Genomic DNA, 26,935 nt, shown 5'->3' with positions numbered 1-26,935 from the left:
CTCTCCCACCTCAGAGGCTCAGGCCTGACAGCCAGCTGGAGCACCAAGACGTTGTCAGCCACACGGCTCAGAAGAAAATGGAGAGAGAGGAAGAAAAGAAAGAAAGAAAGAAAGAAGGAAAGAAAGAAAGAAAGAAAGAAAGGGAGAGAGAGAGAGAGAAAGAAAGAAAGAAAGGAAGAAAGAAAGAGGAGAGAGAGAGAAAGAAAGAAAGAAAAGAAAAGAAAGTTATTAAAATAAAATCAAATTAAAAATTTAAAAAAGTAATAAAAAAAAGAAAGAACGAAAGAAGAGAGCAACCAAGCCAATAAACAATTCCACCAATGATAACAAGTGCTAAAAACTATACTAAAAAAAACTCCAAAACAAAACAAACCCAACCAAAAAAAACTGGACAGAGATAACCTAGGGCAAATGGTAAAAGCAAAGGTATACAGACAAATTCACACCAGGAAGCATACACATACACACCCACAAAAAGAGAAAAAGGAAAAAATATATATATATAAATTAAAAAGAGGAAGAGAGCAACCAAATCAATAAACAAGTCTACCAATGATAATAAGCTCTAAATACTAAACTAAGATAAACATAAAACCAGATACCAGATTAGATGCAGAATGCAAACCCCAAGTTTACAGTTGTTCCCATAGTCCACTGTGTCAATTTTGGGATGATTCGTTGTCTCTTCAGGTATTCCACAGATGCAGGGTACCTCAAGTTGATTATGGAGATTTAATCCACTGCTCCTGAGGCTGCTGGGAGAAGCCTTTCCCTTTCTCTTCTTTGTTCGCACAGCTTCTGGGGTTCAGCTGTGGATTTGGACCCACCTCTGCATGTAGGTCGCCTGAGGGCGTCTGTTCCCCACCCAGACAGGACGGGGTTAAAGCAGCTGATTAGGGGGCTCTGGCTCACTCAGGCCAAGGGGAGGCAGGGGTATGGAATGCGGGGCGAGCCTGTGGCGGCAGAGGCCGGCATGACATTGCAACAGCCTGAAGTGCACCGTGTGTTCTCCTGGGGAAGTTGTCCTTGGATCATGGGACCCTGGCGGTGGCAGGCTGCACAGGCTCCCGGGAGGGGAGGTGTGGATAGTGACCTGTGCTTGCACACAGGTTTCTTGGTGGCTGCAGCAGCAGCCTTAGCATCTCATGCCCGTCTCTGGGGTCCGCGCTGATAGCTGTGTCTCGCACCTGTCTCTGAAGCTCATTTAGGCGGTGCTCTTAATCCCTTCTCCTCACGCACGCTGAAACAATGGTCTCTTGCTTCTTAGGCAGGTCCAGACTTTTTCCCAGACTCCCTCCCAGCTAGCTGTGGCGCTCTAGTCTCCTTCAGGCTGTGTTCACACAGCCAACCCCAGTCCTCTCCCTGGGATCTGACCTCCGAAGCCCGAGCCTTGGCTCCCAGCCCTCACCTTCCCCAGCGGGTGAAAAGACAAGCTTCTCAGGCTGGTGAGTGCTGGTGGGCACTGATCCTCTGTGCGGGAATCTCTCCGCTTTGCCTTCTGCACCCCTATTGCTGTGCTCTCCTCTGTGGCTCTGAAGCTTCCCCCCGCCCACCCCCCTGCCCATCCCCCCGTCTCTGCCAGTGAAGGGCCTTCCTAGTGTGTGGAAACATTTCCTCCTTCACAGCTCCCTCCCAGAGGTGCAGGTCCCCTCCCTATTCTTTTGTCTCTGTTTTTCCTTTTTTCTTTTGCCCTACCCAGGTACATGGGGAGTTTCTTGCATTTTGGGAAGTCTGAGGTCTTCTGCCAGCATTTAGTAGGTGTTCTGTAGGAGTTGTTCCACATGTAGATATAGTTTTGATGTATTTGTGTGGAGGAAGGTGATCTCCACGTCTTACTCCTCCGCTGTCTTGAAGTTACCCCCTCTCACTTTTAAAGGACACTTAATTTCCTTACTAAACTGAAGTTCTGATTTTTAAAGGTAATTCATCTGCATTGCATTTATGAATGTAGGTTACCTTGGGCTGGGAAGATATTCTTTCTGTCCATCTATATTCTCCATATTTTCTTTCATATTTCATATGTCTATAAACACTAAAGCTAAGTTAGATTTTGTTTCAATAGTATGGACACTAATGTCACTGAGTGTTGTTTGATACTAAAATGATAAGCAGCAAGTCACTGCCCTTGGTAAGGATTTAAGGAAATAAAGAGATCAGATCTAAACCAGGAGTGAGACATTGTGAGTAAATGAGTCTTTCAGATTCAAGTCTTCACTTGCATGGTGTAAGAGCAGTGTACCTAATATGTACACATAATTAACCGAAGAAAATTGCATATTATTCTAGCTCCCAAAGGGCTGAGGTGGGCTTAGTGAGATTGGTGTGTAGGCTTAGACCGATTGCGTTCCTGGGGGTGCTGAGTGAGTTTACCTTTTTCTCTTCCCAGAGAGTGATCTATTCACTTAGGCAGTGGGCAAGCTGAAAGCAAGCACTGTCTTTGCAGAGAAGCTTCTGAGATGACTGAGTTCCCTGCTCTGGTCTTTCTCAATTCATAAGATCTTAGAGGTATCTACTTCTGGGGTCTCTGCCCTCTGTGTATGCTGGGGATCCAGGTCTCCTTATGTTGTTCATTTGAAGCAGCCTACCATAGGGAAGGAGCACTGTATGTGGATTTGGGGTGACACATGAATGGCGTTCTCTTAATGAATTGTGCTGAGAAAAGAACTACCCTTTCAAATTTTAAGATAGCTACTTGAAACTAAAAAGTTAAAAGAAACTTAAGAGAGCTTTATGTTGAGCCTATTGAGAAGATTCTACTAGATTGTCATTCATCACTGTTCTGCTCTGGGAGTATGAGCAAGTGGCCTGTAATATCAGTCTGAAGGTCAGCTGGGATTTCCTCTTCATAGCTGGTCATATGGCTGTGGTTCCATGGCTCAAAGGTTAAGGCCTCTCTGCCTCTGTGCCCTAACTTGTGGACAAAAAGGATAGGGATCCCACAGCCTTCCAGACGTTTTTTTCTTTTCTTTTTTTTTCTGATTTCCAGGGAGCTCACTCAGAGTTATAGAAATGGAAGTTAGTTATTGAACTGTTCCCCCACTTGCACCTCCTTACTCCCCACCTCCAAACAAACACTCAAACTAATTCTTTAGAGCTATTACTCTAAATAGAGTTATGAGATAAGCCTCAGAGGAAATGTTGAGGAACAAGCATCTTTTGGGGAAACTCTGAAGGTGTGAATTCTTTCCTACTGGAGGGATCCTGGGGTCTCTTGGGGAAAACACTAGATTTGGATGAAATTGAATGTGGGTGGATGAGCTATAGACTCTTCCACTCATAATGTTTGGGTCTACACAAAGTGTTTCCCAAGTATATCCCAACATGTTTCCCATACTTTCATACTTTCTGCCTCCCAGGAACATATGTGTATGTTTTTTTAAAAAATATTTGTTGGAGTATAGTTGCTTTACAACGTTGTGTTAGTTTTTACTGTACAGCAAAGTGAATCAGCTATACGTATACATATATTCCCTCTTTTTTGGATTTCCTTCCCATTTAGGTCACCACAGAGCATTGAGTAGAGTTCCCTGTGCTATACAGTAGGTTCTCATTAGTTATCTATTTTATACATAGTATCAATAATGTTTACATGTCAGTCCCAATCTCCCAATTTGTCCCACCCTCCCTTTCCCCCTTGGTATCCATATGTTCGTTCTCTACGTCTGTGTCTCCATTTCTGCTTTGTAAATAAGATCGTCTATACCAATTTTTTCAGATTCCACATGTATGCGTTAATATACAATACTTGTTTTTCTCTTTCTGACTTACTTCACTCTCTAAGAACATATGTGTTTTGAATAATGATAAGTCATCAGATGGCAGCACTGAGAGTTTTCAGGGAAGAGGCAGAGAAAGGGCTTTTGACAAACCCTCATTTTGCAGAGGTGGCCAGGCAACCGTGACATGGAACTGTGCTGGAGATTGCAGAAGCATTGTCCTGTGTATGGGGAAGGCACTTACCTTCTTGGTGATAATGCTCATTTGCTATTTGGTTGCACCTCTGCAAAATTCTGAAAGTTTCATTCTTCAGTACTGAAAGGGGGCTTAAAATGGCCATCCTAAAGATAAGTCGGCAAATTGTGTCCAGGTACATTGAAGGAGGTCTTACCTTTGGTTGGCCTTTCCATACTTTAGACTAGGTTAAAGGCCATTTCCAGAGTTGTGTTGAAATCTGGACTCAGCCTGGATTAGGCCTTGATGTTTAGCTGCTTCTAACACTTTTTCTCCAAATGATGAAGTATACACCCAATTCAACCACTATTTCTTGAGCCCCCTCCCAAGCGCCCCTTTACCAAACTAACTTTCGATGATTGAGGAAGAGCAGTGCCTCTTTGCTCCGTCATTTACTCTTTAAAAAAATCAAGAAACAGACTAAAACACAGAAATACAATTGTATAAGGAAGGTGTGTTATATATAGACTAATATCAGGCAAGACCCTGAATTGCAGACTTCTTCCTGCAAAAAAAAAAAAAGCAGCCACAGAGCATATTTATAACTTTTTTTTGACATGTACTTTTTTGTCCTTGCGATCTCTTCTGGTCTCCCCACCTCCTCCGATCCTGCCCCAAGGATTTCTATAAATGTTAAGCTGCTAATATTTTGATGCATTGTGCAATGTGATGAAAATTTTCATTAGGTCATCCTCATGCAAGAATGTAACAAATATAAATTGATCTGGAAAACTAGAGCTGTAAACCAGACATTAACAGTTTTCCAGTGGACAGGTAGACGTTAACCCTGGGTCCATGCTTTAGTGAAGCCCCTGTAGAAAGCCTTTCTGAGAGCCAAATTAAAACCTTAACTCTAAATGAACCGATATGAAAAGAGCAAAGCATGTCTTGCCAATAATTATGAATGCTGTTTGCTGAGATCTTCTATGATAGGGTTAAAGTAATCCATGAAAGAATTATTTTAAGAAATTTGACCCTAATGAAACTGCAGATAAGAAAGATAAGGAGGGGTGGCTAGTTGGGTATAATTAAATGATGTTCAATCTATGAGTGATGTGTGCATAAGGCCAATTGAACCTTCTGGGTCACATGTAAGGAAGAGATCTCAATATATTCCTTCTGATGGGAAATGAAATTATGTAAATGGTTTAGTGAGGAGATTGGCTGGTGGGACTGGTGGTCAAAAAGAAGTGACGTGATTGGGTTTTCAAAGAAAGCAGTGTTACTAGTCTAAAATTAAGCATTGCCTATCATTAACAGGTAGGGTGGGAATGTGGTTGACAGTGCTATTGCTCAAAAACATGGCCAAAACTTCTCAGATATACCGACTGTTGGATTCCCTGCTTTGCCTCCACTCCCTCTTCTGCTGGAACCAGTTTCAAACACAGTTGATTTTTAACAGGAGTTGTTGATAAAAATGCTGACTCTCAGCACCTTTACAGTCAGGATAAACTTCTTAAAAATATATTTTTTCATCACACTGTGTTTCCCTTTCGGTTTTTAGTTTTGTCAGCAGTGGGAGCGGCAACAAAAATAAAAATAAAAAAGGAGGGGAGGGTATTGAGGGGGAGATCTGCAGCTTTTTAAAAATCCAATTCTTCACACTTGTCCCAAAAGGCAACAAAGGACTATCTAAAAGTATCATTTCCCAGAAGGGCCTGTGGGTACCTAAGAAACCAGGACACTGGGGACTAACAATGATTCCTGGGAAAAGCTGATGAAATTGACATTTTATTTTCTCCAAACAGATCAGAATGAAGGATTTCATTGCAGGGAAGAATGCCGGATTCTTGGCCACTCTGACAGGTGCTGGATGCCCCGGAACCCCATGCCCACCCGCTCCAAGTCCCCTGAGCATGTGAGGAACATCATTGCACTGTCCATTGAAGCTACTGCTGCCGATGCTGAAGCTTACGATGACTGCGGCCCCACCAAGCGGACTTTCGCAACCTTTGGAAAGGATGTCAGCGACCACCCAGCTGAGGAGAGGCCCACCCTGAAAGGCAGGAGGACTGTTGATGTGACCATCTGCAGCCCCAAAGTCAACGGCGCTATCCGGGAGGCAGGCAATGGCTGTGAGGCTATTAGCCCTGTCACCTCCCCTCTGCACCTCAAGAGCCCTCTGCCTACTAAGCCTTCTGTGTCTTACACCGTTGCCCTGGCGCCCCCGGCCCGCGATCTGGAGCAGTATGTCAACAATGGCCCTTCTCGTCCCTCTGAAGCTGAACCCCGTGGAGCTGATGGCGAGAAAGTCGTGCATGAGGTCAACCCTATTCTGAAGGAAGGTCGAGACAAAGAGTCTCCTGGCGTGAAGCGTCTGAAGGATATCGTTCTCTAAATCAGTCTTGGGGAAGAAGAGAGAGAAACCATGCTGGCTAGCAAAGAAGCAGGAGCTGATCGTTTTAATTGCTCACCAATGGTTGGTTCTTGAGTGGCTGTATTTCAGAGCTTTCCCCAAATGTATTGTTTATAAGTGACTATCATTCTGTGACAATCCCTCTCGTTTCAACAGGCAGCAGGGGTGTTCCATTGGAGCAAATTAGCTTTGGCTTGAGTTGTTCATGGGGCCTTGATGTTGGGGAAACAGAGACAAATTCAGTTGTGAAAAGTATTATGTATTAAGTGTTTGGATTTATATATTTTTGTATGTCAAAATTATAATAAAAATTACCATTGTTTGTGGAGGATTACATTTAAAAAAAGCAAAAAAAAAAAAAGCTCTGGACACCTTTAATAGGCTCGCCACTGTTTTGTAGTGTAGACAAGTTAATGGTCATTTATTGTGTACTATTCATTGATTCAGTGATGTGAAATCAAGCCCCCAAATGGTTGTTTCTGAAGCTCGAGTACTTTCTGATGCCGCTACTTTGCTGTGGACACCCCTGCTTTAAGAACCCTTTTGCTAGCTGTGCTATTGTCATATTTGATATTGCAAATTGCTATGTGTGTGGTGATGGCAAAAGGCTTTTAGAAGTTGGTGTTTTTTCCTTAAAAAACTAAAATAAAACTACAGATAAAAACAAAGTGCAAACAACTGAGACAACAAGTGAATGAGTAACACCACACATATGGATTGAGTACTTGGAGGATACTCACTCACAGAGTCTACCCAGGGAGTGGTTGCTCACCACGTTGCAGGGTATTTTTCCTGACTTTCAGTCTTCTGCCCAGATCCATGATAGATCATTGCAGAAAGACATTTTTGGATATTCTGCTATCTAATTTGCAGCTGTCAGAAATACTGTGCTGAAAGTTTTATGAGATCAATTTTTCTAATTTTCAGGCCCTGAACAGAAAAGTTGCTCCTGAAGTTATCAGTTTCCAGGCTTAGAAATTCCTTATCTCCAATCATCTAAAACTCAAAAAGACTGAATCTATTTTGAGTTCTAAATAAGCATCTTTCCAGGCACACACTTCCTGATTCAGTGTTTCCCCGTCACGATTAGAATTAGACTGCAAAGCATGTCATGGGCTGGAATTGAGAACTCCATGTTGCTCTGTATCGTAGGATTATAAATAGGGATAGAGTAAGCAGTACAAAGTGTACATTTAGGAAAAGACAGGTAACAGGTAACAGCATCATTAATTCAATTACTGTGCCTTCTGAATGGAGACACTTGGACACTTGAACTCGTCTTTTTATGACTAACACTTTTTTTAAATTAAAAATGTGAACAGGAAACTATTAAAAATGCTTTACATTTAGCTAACTCTTTGCTGTAGGCTAGGAATACACCTTTTTTATTAACAAGTTTGTTACACACATTCTTTTTTTGTTTGTTTAACATTCCTCGAACTCCCCTGTTTATTAACTGTCTATTAATATTCACTAGCCAACATAGTATTCTTGCAGCCTAAGAGTTCATTATTTAAAAATAAACAAATATGTCACGTCACCTTTGCTCTGCCTTGGTCTTAAAAGAGTTGTTTCTAGAGAAACAAGTTTTGTGGTTATGTTCTCATTAGTTTCATTTTTTGAAATTCAAGAGTATCCAGCAAAAAAAGGCTTAGAGGTTAGAGCACTAAGAATGCAAAAGAGGATTTATTTTCTTAAATTTAGGTAGATAAGTCTGCTCTTTTAAATGTTTTAGTTATTTTTGCCTGAGTTCCTGTCATTATACATTACTAGGAATATTTTCTTTTGCAGGAGGGAGGGTTTTGGGGGGGGTGGGTAAGGCAGTGGGGATGGGGTTACGTAGGGGAGAATATTTCTGAAAAAGAAGTTATAATGAAGCTACAAATTCATCCTTATTTCTTATTCAGTGCTGAATACTACCTCATGCAAAATATTGGTGTGGCTGCAAATTTCCCTCTGAAACTGACACAATTAGAAATCAATTACCATAGCATCTTCATTTTGGCTCATTTTATTCTCTTGCTTTTTTCCCCTTTGATTCATTTCATTTTAGTAGTAGATTTTGAATTAGGTATTTATTTCTGTTTGCAAGTGAATAGACTATTTGATTAACACGTTAAAAATTAATTTTTTTCCATTTAAGTTATGATGGCTGCCTGTAGAATTTAGACTGTTCCTCACCTGATCCATCCTGATATCATGTTGTTAGCTACCACCTCAAGGTCGCTTTCAAGTCAGATTTGACAGTTTTTGTATAGGTGTATTTCTTATTACGCTCAGTCAGAATGAGGGAGCTGAAAAGATTGTGGCAAGTGGGAGCATTCAATGTTATGTGGCTATTGAGCCAGAGGGGCCACTGGCTGCCATGTCTCTACACTAACCATTTTAAAACAGCCAAGTTTAAAATGGTTAGTGTAACAGTGACATTGATTCTGCTTTTCTCTTGTGTTTTTTTCCTCCATTTTTTTTTTCCAGAATTCAGTTTTAAGCGATAGACCAATCCTTTTTCCTTCTCAAAAAACTTTGTTCACAATGGGCAGTCAGACATTTTTTTGGCTTCCAAACCCTTTATTGAGCATGTTCAGAGAATTCCCTTCATTAAGAAAATATCTTTTTTTCCCCCTCTACAGTTGTTTGATGTATACATCCTCCCAGAAGCACAAGTGCATCCTAGGAGGGCTTTGTAAGCTGGTTTTATAGGCAGGCTGTGGCTGCAAATAGGAATTTTGTGTAAGGATCCTAAATTTCTCTTTTGGCTCATGTTTTTCTCCCCTTCTTTTGAGCATGTCTGATGAAAAGCCACAAAGGCCAGAGGGCCAAATATTCTCTTCTTTTCCTCTCTAAACATGTTACACATTTAAGTATGAGGCAGCAATTTCAGTTCCTAAATTGTAGGGAGTTCTATTCCATTTATTCTGATGTCCCTTTTGGGGAGGAGTTGGTGTTGAGACGTGACTTGCTTTACTAATAACTGTTTTGGGCACGTCCCTGAGCAGATGAATGTCTTCATGCAATATAAATGTTTTAGTTTGCATTGATTGATTGCTTTTCCCCAAATATGGGAATACACTACATACAAGGAATAGGAAGAAGGGAGCCATGATGTGTGGAGTCTCTTTTTTCTTTTCTCTATACTGACTAATCTATGAACCTGTTCAGAAGGAAACTAACCATCCCCTTGATTCTCTTAAAGCTAGTAGAGTAAATTATGGCCCACCTTATTGCCCAAATAGGTAATGGGCCAAGGGACCCTGCAGTTCCTGATTTTCAAAGTGTAGTCCCTGGACCAGCAACACCAACATCACTTGGGAACTTGTTAGAAATGGTAACTCTCCATCCTCATGCAGACCAACTGAAGCAGAACCTCTGGAGGCGGGACCCAGCAATCCATATGGATCAGATGCCCACTAAAGGTTGAGGACTAGTTAAAGCACGGGTTGATGGGCCCCGCACTTAGAGTTTCTGGTTCAGTAGGTCTGGAATGGGGCCTGAGTCTTTGCTGATTTCAAAATTCCCAGGTGATGCTGATGCAGCTGGTCCAGGGACCACACTTTGAGTATCACTGCTCCAGTGTAAACCTGCCTAATAGAGCTAATTGTACCTAAGGTGCCCATTTAAACTGATTAGTTGGTGACCCGCTGACCACTAATCAAAAATATTAAAGGAATACAACTTAGAACTCTGAAAATTGGAACCACCCAGAGTGTCATCCCAATAGTGTTACTTCAGCATACAACTGATTGTCTGAAGGGAATTCAGTTGAACTTTTCGTATAGCTCTATCATGTTAACAAGCAAAACAAAAGCAGTTCACTTGAAGCAGCAAGGTTAAAGGGCAGTTCTGGGAGAGGCAAGGGTGTAGCGATAGCTTGACTGGGCATTCAGGGTGGGAAAAGGATTATTATTGTACATAATAGAAGTTCTGGCTGGGATTCCAATTCACTTTATGGGGATCATTTTGATGTTGAATGTTCCCCAAAGCATCCTGACAAGTCTGGTCCACTTGGCTCTTTACCCAGGGTAATAAGACCCTGCCTTTGAAAAACTGGCATAAATGAGCTTAAGAAGTCCATTGTATACAGTCCTAGTGTTTGCCTTCTTGGTAAAGTTACATTTAAGGATGTCATTTCATGAGTCAAATTGTATCTGCTGACACTGAAGTGTATTGAGATGTTGTTCTTTAGTTTAAGTATGTAACAAAGTAATATTCAAAGGGGATGTGTGGGGGTGGGGCTGGGACTGGGTGGCTTTATATTGATATGAACTATTCCAGAGCAAAACACATTGTCCTAATGAAGTTATTGCAGCTCTCTTTGTTTTCTTGTGAGGCTGGAATTGGCCTGTGGGTCACATGTTGTGCAAAGTGAATTAATTTCCAATAGAACTCATATTGCTTTTGTAAAACAAAGAAAATCAACCACCTTGTCTGAAATATATATCGTAAGGCGCTCTTGGTAAGGAACAACCCACAAAAACTTGATCTTGATTGGAAAGCACTGTAGGTCATTAGGGAAAACTGATGATGCTGATTGTTGCTCCAGCTGTGTTGGCAATTAAAGATGACCTTGTTACTAACTGAAAGTTGCTGTCAACCTTAGCAAACAAACCAGCTAACACCATTACAGCACTGGTTAAGTAGATTTTTACTGGCACTGGCTGGCGTTCAGCTGAGGAAGGCTAGGATACAGACTTTAATGACCAAGAGCCAGACTAGCTCGAGCTAGAAATTCAGCAACAAATACCTCCTTGTGCTATTTGAATGCTAAGGTATTAGTTGCAAAAGGCTTACGCCTTCGCTCCTCTAGTGAGGGGAATGAGCCTGATGACACTATTACTGTTTACGTGTCAAACCAGGGTGGAAATTTAGAGGGATGCAAGTACAGTATGTCTCATTAAGCAGTCTCTGTTGCTGACTATATGAAGATGAAATTGTTGTATATGCTGATCTGTATGTTATGTACATTTTCACAGTGATTGAATCATTGTAAAAAGAAAAAAGACAAAAAAGAATCACCACTCTCTCTATTTTATGAAGATGATAAAGCAGCTTTATTAAATTATTACAGTTATGTTTTAGATGGTGTTATCTGCCACATTGTTTCCTTTTATCCGGTGGTTCTCTGTTTTCCCCTTAATGTGTTTTCTCTGCTTCAAAAATTTAATGCATTTTAGTATTAAAGGCTATTACGGAAAAATGATAGTTTGGTGAAATGTGTCTCGGAGTGTGTTGGTTGGCTGGGGCGTGGGGGTGACTATAAGGTCCAGGAGGGAACCAGCCCTGGGTGGGCTCACTGATGTTCAGACCTAAAGGATTTCTTTTGCCTTTTTCATTTCACACAATCACCAACTCTCCAACTAAGAGGGGATTCTTCCTTCAGCCAGGCTCCAGTCATTTCCTCAGTACCTCTCTCCTTCCCACCCCAGTCAATACCTTTTTCTGAGGAGGGAGACCCATTCATATCTGGAGTGGTAAACGACTTTCCTGGGTGGTACTTTACACAAGAGCACTAAAACCATTCTTTAAAATAAACCATTTCAGGCCAACTTCACAGTGGGTCTTCTCTGAAGAATTAATTTTAAAAAAGGTGAGAAATAGTAGAGGCTGACAGCAGGGGAAAAGAGAGTTTAAAACAAAGATGACCTGGCTGCCCCTTTGATGCCTTCAGGTTTGAAAGAAGCAACAGGAGAGGCTCTGACTTTGCACATAAGAAGGCTGCAGTGAAAGCCCTGACAAGCTTTCTTTATCCAAACTATTATTCTCTGAGACTTAGCACTTGCGCTGTAAGTATTCATTCTGGCTGCAACTGGCAGGAAAAAAAATCAGAGTGGAGGAAAAAAAGGGAGCATGGCAGACCATTTCCAAATACTGCCTTTAGTGTTTAAAGGCTAAGTTGCTTCAGCATGACCTACTCTCTCTGGACAATTAAAAAAAATGATCTCAAGGAAATCCACTGCTTCCCCGGATCTCCATCTTCCTGTTATCTCTACCGACATGTATTAAATTGAGATTGCATCTTATTTCCCAGAATTAGCCCTAAAGCCGCAGCAATAGCCAGCTATTTGGTTCTGCAGTTCAACAGAAAGCAAACATGGACACGGGGGGACACGCAAGTCACATACATTGGTATAGGTGCAGATGTTCACACAGACTCACAGATGTTCATAAAGGTGTATTGGACGGAGGCTGGTCTGTCACTTGCTTGGAGGGCATTATGTCTTAGAAGGCCATTATGAGTGCTTCTGGGTTAGTCCACACTAAGAGGGCAAAGAAAAGTTTTTTGACTCTCTTCCATCTACCTTTTGTTTTTTGGTCCCCAAAGAAATGGCAACTCCTCCTTTAAAATTAGATCCTTCAAAGAATGAGCAATAACTAAATAAATAAATAAATTCTCATGTAATGAAGGGCATTCACATATGCAACATAGGTATATCCAAGGTCATGGACCACTACTGTGTACCTCTACCTAACATGGGAGAGTGACCAGATTAGAGGCATAACCTCAAAACTATTCAAATTTATAAAACACAATAAAACAAATCATTAAAATAATCCCCTCTTCATTTTGGATAACAGAGTGCTTTTGACTTACCTCAAATGTGTCACTGGTTTGCTGTGTTGGGAGTCAAGAAACCATGTTGGGAATTGATGCCTAAGAGGGTGTTTTCTGATAGGAGGTGACAGCTGCTCCAGGAACAAAGATAGCACTAACCATTTTTACTATTTTGGTTTGGGGGTAGAGATATGCCTGAGAGAGGAGCATCTTGGATGCACTGCCACGGCTTGTAAGGGGATCAGACCCTTAACCCCCAAAACAAAATTCTCCAGGATGGAAGCAGAGAGGTGTCCTCTTAGAGTTTTGGGTCCTTAACCTTCCTTCATGTTGGCAAATGACCTAGTTGCACATGTCTGACACTGCATTCTTGTACTGCTTTTGAGGTGGAGAAGGAGGATAGGTGGGAAGTGATACAAGATTCTCTCCATTACATGCAATTCCTGGCTCACTGGCCGTAACCCCATCCCACTCTCTCAAGGATCAGTGCACTGCAGGGAGTCCATTGGGCCCTGTTAGGAACACCTGCTGTTTCTGCCCGGAAGTGAGGCGGGAGCTGGGCTAATGGTCCCAACACTTCCCTACTCTCCTTTTCTGTGTGTTTTTGTGTCTTGACTTTCCTCAGGTGCCCAAAGCCTGAATTTCTTTTAGCTGTCTAGGTTTTCCAGTATACCCCATCTCCCCAACCAGAGGTCTCATCTCTCTTGTAAGGGTCTCCCTACTTCCCTCTCCACTTTATCTCTAAAATTTAGCTGAATCCCATCTCTTCTATGATTTTTCTCGGCTAGGGTTTAAGGGAGTCAAACGTTTATTGAGCACCTATTATGTACCAGATGTTTTGCAAACATCATCTCATTTTATCCTCACAGTAACTTTATGTAGTAGATGATGCTATCTCCATTTTATACACAAGTAAATTGAGGCTTAGAGAGCTTAGGAGACTTGCCCAAGGTCACACGACTACTAAGTAGCAGAGCTACAATTGAAAACCATGTCTATCTACTTAGAAATTATCACTCTTCTCAACTACTCTTAAGGGACAAATAATCAACCTGGTAAGTTCTTCCTTACTAGAGTATTAACAATGGATGCTAATATCTTAAGGCATTTATCCATCTGAAAAACATATCGACATTTTAACTGAGATTTTTGTGAACTCAGTGTCATGGTCCAAAGAAGTGATTGCAGCAGTGGGATTTTTAAGCCAGGGGTCTTTTGATCAGCCTCATAGGCAACTCCCTACTCCTTCTATAGCCAGTACCTGCCTTTCAAGTTGCATTAGTCATGCACGACACAACTATGGCTCCTTTTAGAGTCTGTGCACACTAGCTAGTCAACAGCCCTTGAAATGAAGGTCTGGTAACCCTATGTTCATCTGTCCCTCTGGGTTTCAAGCAATCTGTCAAGGATGTATTCATGTGTGTTACAGGTCAGCACAGCTGGAGTCGATCCCAATATATGTTTACAACAGGCCTTGGTGACTTTTTTAGGTCCAAAAAGTTGGTTGAAAGTGAGGTAGGTTGAAGGCTAAAACAGGGTGGTAGTGAGGGTGGGGATGGGCGGCATACTTGAAAAGAAATTGAAACACAGGCTATTGCAAAGAAAGATATCAAGGAGTCAGAAAAATTAGCTGAGAAAAGTGGCTGCATCAGTTGTGAACACTTGGCCACCAGGCGCCTAGGAATTTGTTCCCATGCCTGCCTCATTGTTCAAGTGGGGTCGAAGAGGTGTTGAGAGGCCCCCAAAGGCCCTTTATCTGGTCCTTCTTAGTCAGCAAGGGCCTTAACACGGAGCTAAACTAGGAAGTGAAGTCAGACAAAGAAAAATGGGAAGGGAGGAGAGGAATGATCCCAATTACATGCATGAAGTTCTTGGTAATGAATATACCAGTTTCCCCAAAAGGAGGCCTTGATATAAAGAATTTAAAGACAAACCCATTTTAAAATTCCTGTTATTGAAATGATCTTGTCCAGTTTGCCTCAGTGGTCCAGAGCTTAGTCTGGGATATAGTTCTTTAGGATTTTGGATGTCAGAATTGAGTTACAGGGAATGCTATGCATTGAGTGTCAGAGACCAAGACAGAGGCATTTTATGTCCCCAAATTAATACAGAGGAGCTTTTCCCCAAATATCTGATAAGCTTTCCTCTGCCACCACTGTGATCCAGGCCACAGCATCCCTCATCTGAATGACTGAAATAGTCTCCTAATTTGCCTCCTCTCATCCACCCTGCCTCTATTTATCACATTCTTCACACTGTAGCCAGAAAGATAGGGCTTAAACAAAATGCTGGTTAAATCACAACTCTGCTTAAAACCTGTCAATGGTTTTCTTAAGATGAAGTCCAAACTCCTTAATATGGACAAGAGTGCTTTTCAATTTGGGGGGATTGCGCCCCCCATAGTAAGAAATGCATTTTGCATGATGACTCAGTATCACACACACACATAACTAAAACAAACATTTCACAAACAATTATCCTTGTTACCTGCAATGCACTCAGAGATTTTCTATTCAACTCTGTATGCCAACGATCAGCAAACTTCTTCTGTAAAGGACCATATGGTATATATTTTAGCCTTTGTAGGCTGGATGATCTCTGTTGCAACTACTAAACTTTACTGTTGTAGTGGTGTGTACAAGTATTTTGTTTACAATTCCCAGGACTTTGTGCATTCCCCAAAGATCCCCCAGTTTTCACATGCAGAGCAACTCACCCCCAATCCCGAGTAGTAAGCGCTCTAACTAGAGATATTTCAGTATCATACATTGCCTTACTCATAGGCCCAGATCTTGAGAAGCTCCATACCAGTGTCCCCTTTATATGTCATACTTCTTATTTTCTATATTTCTTCCCCTTGTAGTACAACTGAAGTGTTTACCTAACCTCAATTAGCAAGCAATGAGCTAGAAAATAATTTTCACGATCACTAAAGAGAGAAAAAAACCCCAATCAATCAAAACAAATTCTATCTCTTTCTCTCTTTTTCTTTCTCAATATATACAATGGTCACATCTATGTATGCAAATAAGTACATACATATACATGACAAGTAAAGCACAGTTTAACATAAATTCAATCTCCAAGCCAACTTCACAAAATGAATCTTTTCAAAGAACACACCTCAGAGGAAGAAAGAGACACTCTTGTTTCATAGCACATTAGCTTGAATTTTCAGATGATGTTACCTACACACTTCACAAGTTTTGAGGAGAATATTGAAGCTTGAATCTTATAGTTAGCTGTATAGTTTTTTCCTACATTTTTTCTCTCATTTTAGTGCTTACCATTGTGTCTGAGAAATTGAGCTAGCTGTTTTCCTCTTCAGCCTGTCTCTGTCTTTCTTCAAGGATTAATCCATCTCTGAACTTCATAAGAAATCTAGCTGTGTCTACCCTCCTTCTCTCTGAGCCTCATGTACCATAACTCTACTTCTGCAACCCTAGGCCCATTGCACATAGCACAAGCTTTGAGGGGCCTCAGAAAGCATTACCTCTGAGTGCTTGCTGAGTACCAGACTTCTTGAAGAGTGGTTTGACAGTGGGATGGACATTGGGGAGAATAAGTGGAAGACTCTTGCTATAATTTAGGCATGAGGTATGAGGACCTGAATTAGGACAGTGGCAGTGGTACTAGAAAGAAAACTTGGCAGATCTTATTATGTGATTGGTGGTTAAAGGGCAAGAATGAGAAAAAAAGAGCTGTTAAATGGGAGAATTTATAATGGTCTGATTATAGGAAGATGATGATATAATACCACTTCCTACCCTATCCTTCAACCTACAGTCCCACCAACACCAACACACACCCACAGAGACATATATATGTACCTACTGTGGTTTCTGATTCATTCATTTAGCCGACAAATACTAATCGAGCACTCACTATATGATAGGTAGTCTGTTAGGTGCTAGGGATATACTAATGAACAACATAGACAAAAATCTTTGCCCTTATGGAGTTTACATACTGTGAGGAATACAGACAATAAATAAGATAAATGAGTGCAATATATGTTATGTCAGATTGCGATAAATGCTAAGGAGAGGAAAACAATCAATCAGGGAAATAAGATACTCTTGGGTGTTACTGAAATTTTAGTTAAGGCAGCCAGAGAAGGCCTCACTGAGAAAGTAATTTTTGAATAAAGACCTAAAGAAACAATTAGTAGCCACATGTGTATCTGGTCCAGAGATAGGAGGCATCTTCAGGTTTGAGCAGAGCAGTAATCTGGCTCAGAAATTTAACAGTATCACTGTGACCGATGGACTGCAGAGGGTCAAAGTCAGAGGCAGAGGGACCAATTAGGAGGCTACTACAATAATCCAGGCCAGAGAAAATGGTAGCTTGAATCAGGCTGATGGCCATGGAGAGGGTGAGAAGTGATCCAACCTGGATACATTCTTCACTGACTCTTTGTAGCCAAAAATGAGGATATCAATATCAATAAATAATAAAGGCTGGAGAGAGGCAAGAACAATTGTAAAATGCTGGGGAGGTAAGAGGTCCTGGTAGGTGAGACAGAATAGGCAACAGGGAGTGGAGGAAAGATAATTGTGAGAAATAAAATTAGGACCATGTGGGAGAGAAAAAGCAGGCAGTTAGAATGTGTTTGAAATCAGTTTTCAATATCAGATGTTTCTGATTATACAGACTGCACAGTAACCAGGCCTTTTGCAGTGTCTATCACCTTGTAAGGTAACGTGATTTGCAGCATTTTGAAATAATGAACCTGTTCTTTTTCTATACGTATAGATTAGGGAGATACTTGTTTTTCTCTAAGATAAATGAGGCAAAAGGAAATTCTAATTGGCCCTGGGAAAATTAATTAATAGGTCAGAACAGCCCCATCCATTTTTTTTTATTTGAGCAGTATTCCCTGCATGAATGGATATAGGCAAAATCCCCTCTCTTCTCTGCTCTCCAATCATCAAATGTATGATGCTACTTCTGGAGTTCAGGACCATCTAGACAACTTAGAATTCCTTCCTGTTGGTAGAAGCCTGGAAGGAAAGTAAGAAATACCTGAAAATTGTTTGGGCCTTGAATTTTTGAATTGTATTGTGAAAAATTTCAAACATACATAGTAGTTGAGAGAATAGTATAATTAATGTGATATCCACATCATACAGCTTTAATAATTGTCAGTACACTTGGGCTTTATATTTCACAGAAAATAAAGGAGAATTGGAACCCTGGGTAGACTGTGTCTTTTGGAATGCTGACATTTTTATTTCCCTGCAATCAGAAGATTCAGAGTATAGTCTGGCCCAGAAATAGGAGACATCTCCAAGTTTTGCAGACTGAAGAACATCCAGGGGCAGAGAGAAGGAAAATGATAACTTTTAGAATTAGGAAAAATCTACTAAGGAAAAGTACAAAGCCCTGAGCTGCTGGTGGAGTGCAACCCTCTAGAGGTTATGAGGTTGGCATCTAATGGTTAACTTTTCTCTCCCCAAAGTTTTCAGCTCAGTTTACTCATTCTACTTGGGGTGTTTCCTCTTTTTCTTTTGAAGAAGCATTATCTCATTGTTATATTTCAGCATTAAAAATGCATAGGAAAAGTAAATTTACTTTGCAAGTAGTTGTTTTTCACTCACCACTTTTTTTTTTTTTTGCAGCATGTTGACTTTTAAAAGTTCAAGCTCTTTTTTTGTTGAAAGATGTAAGGTCTTTACAGTTTACTGTAGTATTTTCTCATAGGAAAAAATGTCACACTTAACTTTGCACCATCTTCAGTTTTCTTATCCCTGAAACTTGATTGCATTGGAGACAAAAAAGCTGTGTGTATGTGTATTTGTGTGTTTGTGTGTGAGTGTAATTATGTGAATGTGTGAGTTTGGAGAAGGGTGCTTAGATGGTTCTAGGATGGGGTAAGTGAGAGGGGGAGTACCTATAAAAGTTTACTTTCTTTTGATCAGTAATTGTTGCCAATAAGTGATCCAACTGATAACACATACTTTGGCTTACAAAATAGCCAGTTTAGAGAGACCTTCAAGATGGCGGAGGAGTAAGATGTGGAGAGGACCTTCCATCCCACAAATACATCAGAAATACGTCTACATGTGGAACAACTCATACAGAACACCTACTGAACGCTGGCAGAAGACCTCAGACTTCCCAAAAGGCAAGAAACTCCCCACATAGCTGGGTAGGGCAAAAGAAAAAAAAAAAAACAGAGGCAAAAGAATAGAGACAGGACCTGCACCTCGAAGAGGGAGCTGTGAAGGAGGAAAAGTTTCCACACACTAGGAAGACCCTTCACTGGCGGAAATGGGGGGTGGCGGGGGGAAAGCTTCAGAGACACAGAGGAGAGCACAGCAACAGGGGTGCAAAGGGCAAAGTGGAGAGATTCTCGCACAGAGGATCGGTGCGACCAGCACTCACCAGCCCAAGAGGCTTGTCTGCTCACCCGCCAGGTCGGGTGGGGGCTGGGAGCTGAGACTCAGGCTTCTGAGGTCAGATCCCAGGGAGAGGACTGGGGTTGGCTACGTGAACACAGCCTGAAGGGGCTAGTGTGCCAAAACTAGCCAGGAGGGAGTCTGCGGAAAAGTCTGGAACTGCCTAAGAGGCAAGATACTATTGTTTTGGGGAGTGCGAGGAGAGGGGATTCAGAGCACCGCCTAAATGAACTCCAGAGACAGGCGTGAGCCGTAGCTATCAGTGTGGACCCCAGAGGCAGGCATGAGACGCTAAGGCTGCTGCTGCAGCCACCAAGAAGCCTGTGTGCGAGCACAGGTCACTATCCACACCTCCCCTCCCGGGAGCCTGTGCAGCCTGCCACCGCCAGGCTCCCGTGATCCAGGGACAACTTCCCCAGGAGGACACACGGCACGCCTCAGGCTGTTGCAACGTCACGCCAGCCTCTGCCACCGCAGGCTCGCCCCGCATTCTGTACCCCTCCCTCCCCCTGGCTTCAGTGAGACAGAGCCCCTTAATCAGCTGCTCCTTTAACCCCGTCCTGTCTGAGCAAAGAACAGACACCCTCAGGTGACCTACATGCAGAGGCGGGGCCAAATCCAAAGCTGAACTACAGGAGCTGTGTGAACAAAGAAGAGAAAGGGAAATCTCTCCCAGCAGCCTCAGGAGCAGCGGATTAAATCTTAACAATCAACTTGATGTACCCTGCATCTCTGGAATACCTGAATAGACAAGGAATTATCCCAAAATTGAGGTGGTGAACTTTGGGAGCAACAGTAGACTTGGGGTTTGCTTTCTGCATCTAATTTGTTTCTGGTTTTATGTTCATCTTAGTTTAGTATTTAGAGTTTATTACCATTGGTAGATTTGTTTATTGATTTGGTTGGTCTCTTCCTTTTGTTTTTATATATATAGATATATACATATGTTTCCTTTTTGTCTTTTTATGAGTATGTATGTGTATGCTTCTTTGTGTGATTTTGTCTGTATAGCTCTGCTTTTACCATTTGTCCTGGGCTCTGTCTGCTTGTTTTTTTGTTTGTTTGTTTGTTTGTTTGCTTTGGTTTTTTTTTTATTATAGTTTTTAGTGCTTGTTACCATTGGTGGATTTGTTTTTGGGTTTGGTTGCTCCCTTCTTCTATTTTGATTTTTAATAATTAAAAAATTTTTTTATTTTAATAACTTTCTTTTCTTTCTTTCTCTCTTCATTCTTTCTTTCTTTCTTTTTTTCTTCCTTTTCTTCTGAGCCGTGTGGCTGACAGGGTCTTGGCACTCTGGCTGGGTGTCAGGCCTGTGCCTCTGAGGTGGGAGAGCTGAGCTCAGGACATTGGTCCACCAGAGATCTCCTGTCTCCACATAATATCAAAAGGCGAAATCTCTCCCAGAGATCTCCATCTCAACACTAAGACCCAGCTCGACTCAACGACCAGCAAGCTACATTGCTGAACACCCTATGCCAAACAACTAGCAAGACAGGAACACAACCTCACCCATTAGCAGATAAGCTGCCTAAAATCATAATAAGGTCACATACACCCCAAAACACACCACCAGACGGGGTCCTGCCCACCAGAAAGACAAGATCCAGCCTCATCCACCAGAACACAGGCACCAGTCCCCTCCACCAGGAAGCCTACACAACCCACTCAGCCAAGCTTATCCACTGAGGGCAGACATCAAAAACAACGGGAACTATGAACCAGAAGCCTGGAAAAAGAGACCCCAAACAAAGTTAAGTTAAGAAAAATGAGAAGAAAGAGAAATACACAGCAGGTGAAGGAGTAAGGTAAAAACCCACCAGACCAAACAAATGAAGAGGAAATAGGCAGTCTACCTGAAAAAGAATTCAGAGTAATGATAGTAAATATGATCCAAAATCTTGGAAATAGATGGAGAAAATACAAGAAGCATTTAACAAGGACATAGAAGAATGAAAGAGCAAAAAACAATGATGAACAACACAATAAATGAAATGAAAAATTCTCTAGAAGAAATCAATAGCAGAATAACTGAGACAGAAGAACAGATAAGTGACCTGGAAGATAAAATAGTGGAAATAACTACAGCAGAGCAGAATAAAGAAAAAAGAATGAAAAGGATTGAGGACAGTCTCAGAGACCTCTGGGACAACATTAAATGCACCAACATTCGAATTATGGGGGTCTCAGAAGAAGAAGAGAAAAACAAAGGGACTGAGAAAGTATTTGACGAGATTATAGTTGAAAACTTCCCTAATATGGGAAAGGAAAGAGTCAATCAAGTCCAGGAAGCACAGAGAGTCCCACAAAGGATAAATCCAAGGAGGAACACGGCAAGACACATATTAATCAAACTATAAAAAATTAAATACAAAGAAAGAATATAAAAAGCAGCAAGGGAAAAACAACAAATAACATACAAGGGAATCCCCATAAGGATAACAGGTGATCTTTCAGCAGAAACTCTGCAAGCCAAAAGGGAGTGGCAGGACATATTTGAAGTGATGAAAGGGAAAAACCTACAACCAAGATTACTCTACCCAGCAAGGATCTCATTCAGATTCAATGGAGAAATTGAAACCATTACAGACAAGCAAAAGCTAAGAGAATTCAGCACTATCACACCAGCTTTACAACAAACGCTAAAGGAACTGCTCTAGGCAGGAAACAAAAGAGAAGGAAAAGACCTACAATAACAAACCCAAAACAATTAAGAAAATGGTAATAGGAACATACATATTATAACTACCTTAAATGTAAATGGATTAAATGCTCCTACCAGAAGACATAGACTGGTTGAATGGATACAAAAACAAGACCCGTATATATGCTCTCTACAAAAGACCCACTTCAGGCCTAGGGACACATACAGACTGAAAGTGAGGGGATGGAAAAAGACATTCCATGCAAATGGAAATCAAAAGAAAGCTGGATTAGCAATTCTCATATCACACAAAATAAACTTTTAAATAAAGACTATTACAAGTGACAAAGAAGGACAATACATAATGATCAAGGGATCAATTAAAGAAGAAGATATAACAATTGTAAATATTTATGCGCCCAACTTAGGAGCACCTCAATACATAAGGCAAATGCTAACAGCCATAAAATGGGAAATCGACAGTAACACAATCATAGTAGGGGACTTTAACACCCCACTTTCACCAATGGACAGATCATCCAAAGTGAAAATAAATAAGCAAACACATGCTTTAAATGATACATTAAACAAGATGGACTTAATTGATATTTATAGGACATTCCATCCAAAAACAACAAAATACACTTTCTTCTCAAGTCCTCATAGAACACTCTCCAGGATAGATCATATCTTGGGTCACAAATCAAGCCTTGGTAAATTTAAGCAAATTGAAATCATATCATGTATCTTTTCTGACCACAACGCTATGAGACTAGGTATCAATTACAGGAAAAAATCTGTAAAAAATACAAACACATGGAGACTAAACAATACACTGCTAAATAACCAAGAGATCACTGAAGAAATCAAAGAGGAAATCAAAAAATACCTAGAAACAAATGACAATGAAAACATGATGAACCAAAAGCTATGGGATGCAGCAAAAGCAGTTCTAAGAGGGAAGTTTATAGCAATACAATCCTACCTCAAGAAAGAAGAAACATCTCAAGTAAACAACCTAACCTTACACCTAAAGCAATTGGAGAAAGAACAAAAAACCCCAAAATTAGCAGAAGGAAAGAAATCATAAAGATCAGATCAGAAATAAATGAAAAAGAAATGAAGGAAACAATAGCAAAGATCAGTAAAGCTAAAAGCTGGTTCTTTGAGAAGATAAACAAAATTGATAAGCCATTAGCCAGACTCATCAAGAAAAAAAGGGAGAAGACTCAAATCAATAGAATTAGAAATGAAAAAGGAGAAGTAACAACTGACACTGCAGAAATACAAAGGATCATGAGAGAGTACTACAAGCAACTCTATGCCAATAAAATGGACAACCTGGAAGAAATGGACACATTCTTAGAAAAGCACAACCTTCTGTGACTGAACCAGGAAGAAATAGAAAATATAAACTGACCAATCACAAGCACTGAAATTGAGAGTGTGATTAAAAATCTTCCTACAAACAATAGCCCAGGACCAGATGGCTTCACAGGCGAATTCTGTCAAACATTTAGAGAAGAGCTAACACCTATCCTTCTCAAACTCTTCCAAAATATAGCAGAGGGAGGAACACTCCCAAACTCATTGTACGAGGCCACCATCATCCTGATACAAAAACCAGACAAAGATGTCACAAAGAAAGAAAACTACAGACCAATATCACTGATGAACATGGATGCTAAAATCCTCAACAAAATACTAGCAAACAGAATCCAACAACACATTAAAAGGATCATACACCCTGATCATGTGGGGTTTATCCCAGGAATGCAAGGATTCTTGAATATACGCAAATCAATCAATGTGATAAACCGTGTTAACAAATTGAAGGAGAAAAACCATATGATCATCTCATTAGATGCAGAAAAAGTTTTTGACAAAATTCAGCACCATTTATAATAAAAACCTTCCAGAAAGTAGGCATAGAGGGAACTTACCTCAACATGATAAAGGCCATATATGACAAACCCACAGCCAACATTGTTCTCAATGGTGAAAAACTGAAACCATTTCCTCTAAGGTCAGGAACAAGACAAGGTTGTCCACTCTCACCACTGTTTTTCAACGTAGTTTTGGAAGTTTTAGCCACAGCAATGAGAGAACAAAAAGAAAGAAAAGGAATCCAAATCGGAAAAGAAGAAGTAAAGCTGTCACTGTTTGCAGATGACATGATACTATACATAGAGAATCCTAAAGATGCTACCAGAAAACTACTAGAGCTAATCAATGAATTAGGTAAAGTAGCAGGATACAAAATTAATGCACAGAAGTCTCTTGCATTCCTATACACTAATGATGAAAAATCTGAAAGAGCAATTAAGGAAACACTCCATTTACCACTGTTACAAAAGGCATAAAATACCTAGGAGTAAACCTACCTAAGGAGGCAAAAGACCTGTATGCAGAAAACTATAAGACAGTGATGAAAGAAATTAAAGAGGATACAAACAGATGGAGAGATATACCATGTTTTTGGATTAGAAGAATCAACATTGTGAAAATGACTATACTACCCAAAGCAATCTACAGATTCAATGCAATCCCTATCAAACTACCAATGGCATTTTTCACAGACCTAGAACAAAAAATTTCACAATTTGTATGGAAACACAAAAGACCCCGAATAGCCAAAGCAATCTTGAGCAAGAAAAATGGAGCTGGAGGAATCAGGCTCCTGGACTTCAGACTATAGTACAGAGCTACAGTAATCAAGACAGTATGGTACTGGCACAAAAACAGAAATATAGATCAATGGAACAGGATAGAAAGCCCAGGGATAAACATACACACATCTGGTCACCTTATTTTTGATAAAGGAGGCAAGAATACACAATGGAGAATAGCCTCTTCAATAAGTGGTGCTGGGAAAACTGGAGAGCTACATGTACAAGAATGAAATTAGAACACTTCGTAACACCATACACAAAAGTAAACTCCAAATGGATTAAAGACCTAAATATAATGCCAGACACTATAAAACTCTTAGAGGAAAACATAGGCAGAACACTCTATGACGTAAATCATAGCAAGATCCTTCTTGACACACCTCCTAGAGAAAGGGAAATAAAAACAAATTTAAACAAATGGGACCTAATGAAACTTAAAAGCTTTTGCACAGCAAAGGACACCATAAACAAGATGAAAAGACCACCGCCATAATGGGAGGATATATTTGCAAATGAAGCAACTGATAAAGGATTAATCTCCAAAATTTAGAAGCAGCTCATGCAACTCAATATCAAAAAATAGACAACCCAATCCAAAAATGGGCAGAAGACCTAAACCGACATTTCTCCAAAGAAGATATACAGATTGCCAACAAACACATGGAAGGATGCTCAACATCACTAATCATTAGAGAAATGCAAATCAAAACTACAATGAGGTATCACCACACACCAGTCAGAATGGCCATAATCAAAGAATCTACAAACAATAAATGCTGGAGAGGGTGTGGAGAAAAGGGAACCCTCTTGCACTGTTAGTGGGAATGTAAATTGATACAGCCACTATGGAGAACAGTATGGAGGTTCCTTAAAAAAGTAAAAATAGAACTACCATACAACCCAGCATTCCCACTACTGGGCCTATGCCCTGAGAAAACCATAATTCAAAAAAAGTCGTGTACCCCAATGTTCATTGCAGCTCTATTTACAATAGCCAGTCCATGGAAGCAACCTAAGTGTCCATCAGCAGATGAATAGATAAAGAAGATGTGGCACGTATATACAATGGAATATTACTCAGCCATAAAAAGAAATGAGATTGAGTTATTTGTATTGAGGTGGATGGACTTAGAGTCTGTCATACAGAGTGAAGTACGTCCGAAAGAGAGAAACAAACACCATATACTAACACATATATATGGAATCTAAAAAAAAAAAAAGTTTCTGAAGAACCTAGGGACAGGACAGGAATAAGGACGCAGACGTAGTGAATGGACTTGAGGATACGGGGAGGGTGAAGGGTAAGCTGGGATGAAATAAGAGAGTGGCATGGACTTATATATACTACCAAATGTAAAATAGGTAGCTAGAGGGAAGCAGCCGCATAGCACAGGGAGATCAGCTCAGTGCTTTGTGACCACCTAGTGGGGTGGGATAGGGAGGGTGGGAGGGAGACGCAAGAGGGAGGAGATAAGGGGATATATGTATATGTATAGCTGATTCACTTTGTTGTAAAGCAATTATACTCCGATAAAGATGGTTTAAAAAAAAGTTATTTTAAATAGAAAAAAAAATAGCCAGTTTGACACAAAGTACTCACTAGTGAGGTTCTATATGGGAGGGTCATGCTCATTGGCCACAGGCTGGCCCTGTGGGGAGTGATGTTGAGGACTGGGCTGGGCTCCAGAAACGGCACCTGGGTGCTGCTTGATTTGAGCATATGGTAGTTTTTCACTTACTATTTTCAGATGACAGGTCAAATATTTGGCCTGGATCAATCCCTTCTGAGGTTTCCAAAGGCAGCTGAAGATGTTTTAAATCTCTCCCAACACTTTGTCAGGGAGCTGCATCTGGCTTTGATAAACCAAAGAGTAATGTGATTAGAAAAGCAGCCTCAGTCAGAAGGCAGTGAGCACCAGAAGACCTTCCTTTCCGGGACACTTTAAGAATGAGAATCCCACATTTGGAAACCTCAAGGAAATAAACATACATTCTTGGGTTGCCACTTAGTTATGGTGGCACTTCCCAGCGAGGCCTTCCCTGGCTGCCCTAACTAAAATTTCAGTAACATCCTAGACATTTACTATCCCCTTTCCCTGCCTGATTTTTCTTATAATTTATCACAATCTGACACATTATACAGATGCTGCCTAGTAATGTGACACAGGTAAGAAAGCATTGCAGGGCCTGAGGGCTTTCATTGTTTTATCTGATAATCAAAAGGAGGTGAAATCCAAAGACATCTCAGAAAAAGAGTCCTTATATGCAAATTGGCTCTATCTGACCTCTATAGACACAGCTGGCCTTACAGGGAGCAGCTTCCCACATGGGGCCTCAGAGATTGCACATTATAGAATAATATTA

At 40.8% G+C, this 26,935-nt stretch overlaps 1 protein-coding gene across 3 annotated transcripts in view; it reads left to right on the top strand.

Moving 5' to 3' along the window:
* Positions 1 to 6,975, top strand: part of PCDH19 (protocadherin 19) — a 105,542-nt gene extending 98,567 nt beyond the window's left edge. For all 3 annotated transcript variants that reach the window (XM_082377035.1, XM_082377034.1, XM_082377036.1), the window contains one exon: positions 5,700 to 6,975. In XM_082377035.1, coding sequence (XP_082233161.1) covers positions 5,700 to 6,289 — 590 coding nt within the window. In that variant the 3' untranslated portion in view covers positions 6,290 to 6,975. The remainder of the gene's footprint in view (positions 1 to 5,699) is intronic.
* The last annotated feature ends 19,960 nt before the right edge of the window (positions 6,976 to 26,935 follow it).

This window comes from Balaenoptera borealis, assembly GCF_965194805.1.
Source record: "Balaenoptera borealis genome assembly, chromosome: X".
In the NCBI taxonomy this organism is placed as follows: Eukaryota; Metazoa; Chordata; class Mammalia; order Artiodactyla; family Balaenopteridae; genus Balaenoptera; species Balaenoptera borealis.
Note: the sequence above shows the minus strand (reverse complement) of the source record. Positions and strands in the feature narration are given on the sequence as shown.